A 258-nucleotide genomic window follows, 5' to 3' on the forward strand; every position below is an offset into this window, starting at 1 on the left:
GGCGTGGAGGGCCGCTGCGTGGCGGAAGCAAGTACTTCCCCTCGAAATGTCCATCATGGTACGTCGGGTGCGCAAGGATACGTCGAGTCTTCGACTCGCTTACGCACATTCTCGCCGATGAGGGTGGTGCTGGACACTCACTTTGGCGGAGTGGTGGGTGGCGACGACGACGCCTTGGGGCTAGGATCGAGCTGTACCTCAAGCCTCGTGTCGAGCGGGATGCCCACGAGCGCAGAGAGCGCAGCGGTGCACCACTGC

General features: G+C 63.2%; 1 protein-coding gene across 1 annotated transcript in view; it reads left to right on the top strand.

Moving 5' to 3' along the window:
• AMSG_11537 (uncharacterized protein) overlaps positions 1-184 on the top strand; it is a gene marked incomplete at both ends in the record, with an annotated part of 1,422 nt that extends 1,238 nt beyond the window's left edge. Inside the window, one exon of the mRNA XM_013897127.1 lies at positions 152-184. Coding sequence (XP_013752581.1) covers positions 152-184 — 33 coding nt within the window. The remainder of the gene's footprint in view (positions 1-151) is intronic.
• Between the last annotated feature and the right edge of the window lie 74 nt (positions 185-258).

This window comes from Thecamonas trahens (assembly GCF_000142905.1).
Source record: "Thecamonas trahens ATCC 50062 unplaced genomic scaffold supercont1.119, whole genome shotgun sequence".
In the NCBI taxonomy this organism is placed as follows: domain Eukaryota; order Apusomonadida; family Apusomonadidae; genus Thecamonas; species Thecamonas trahens.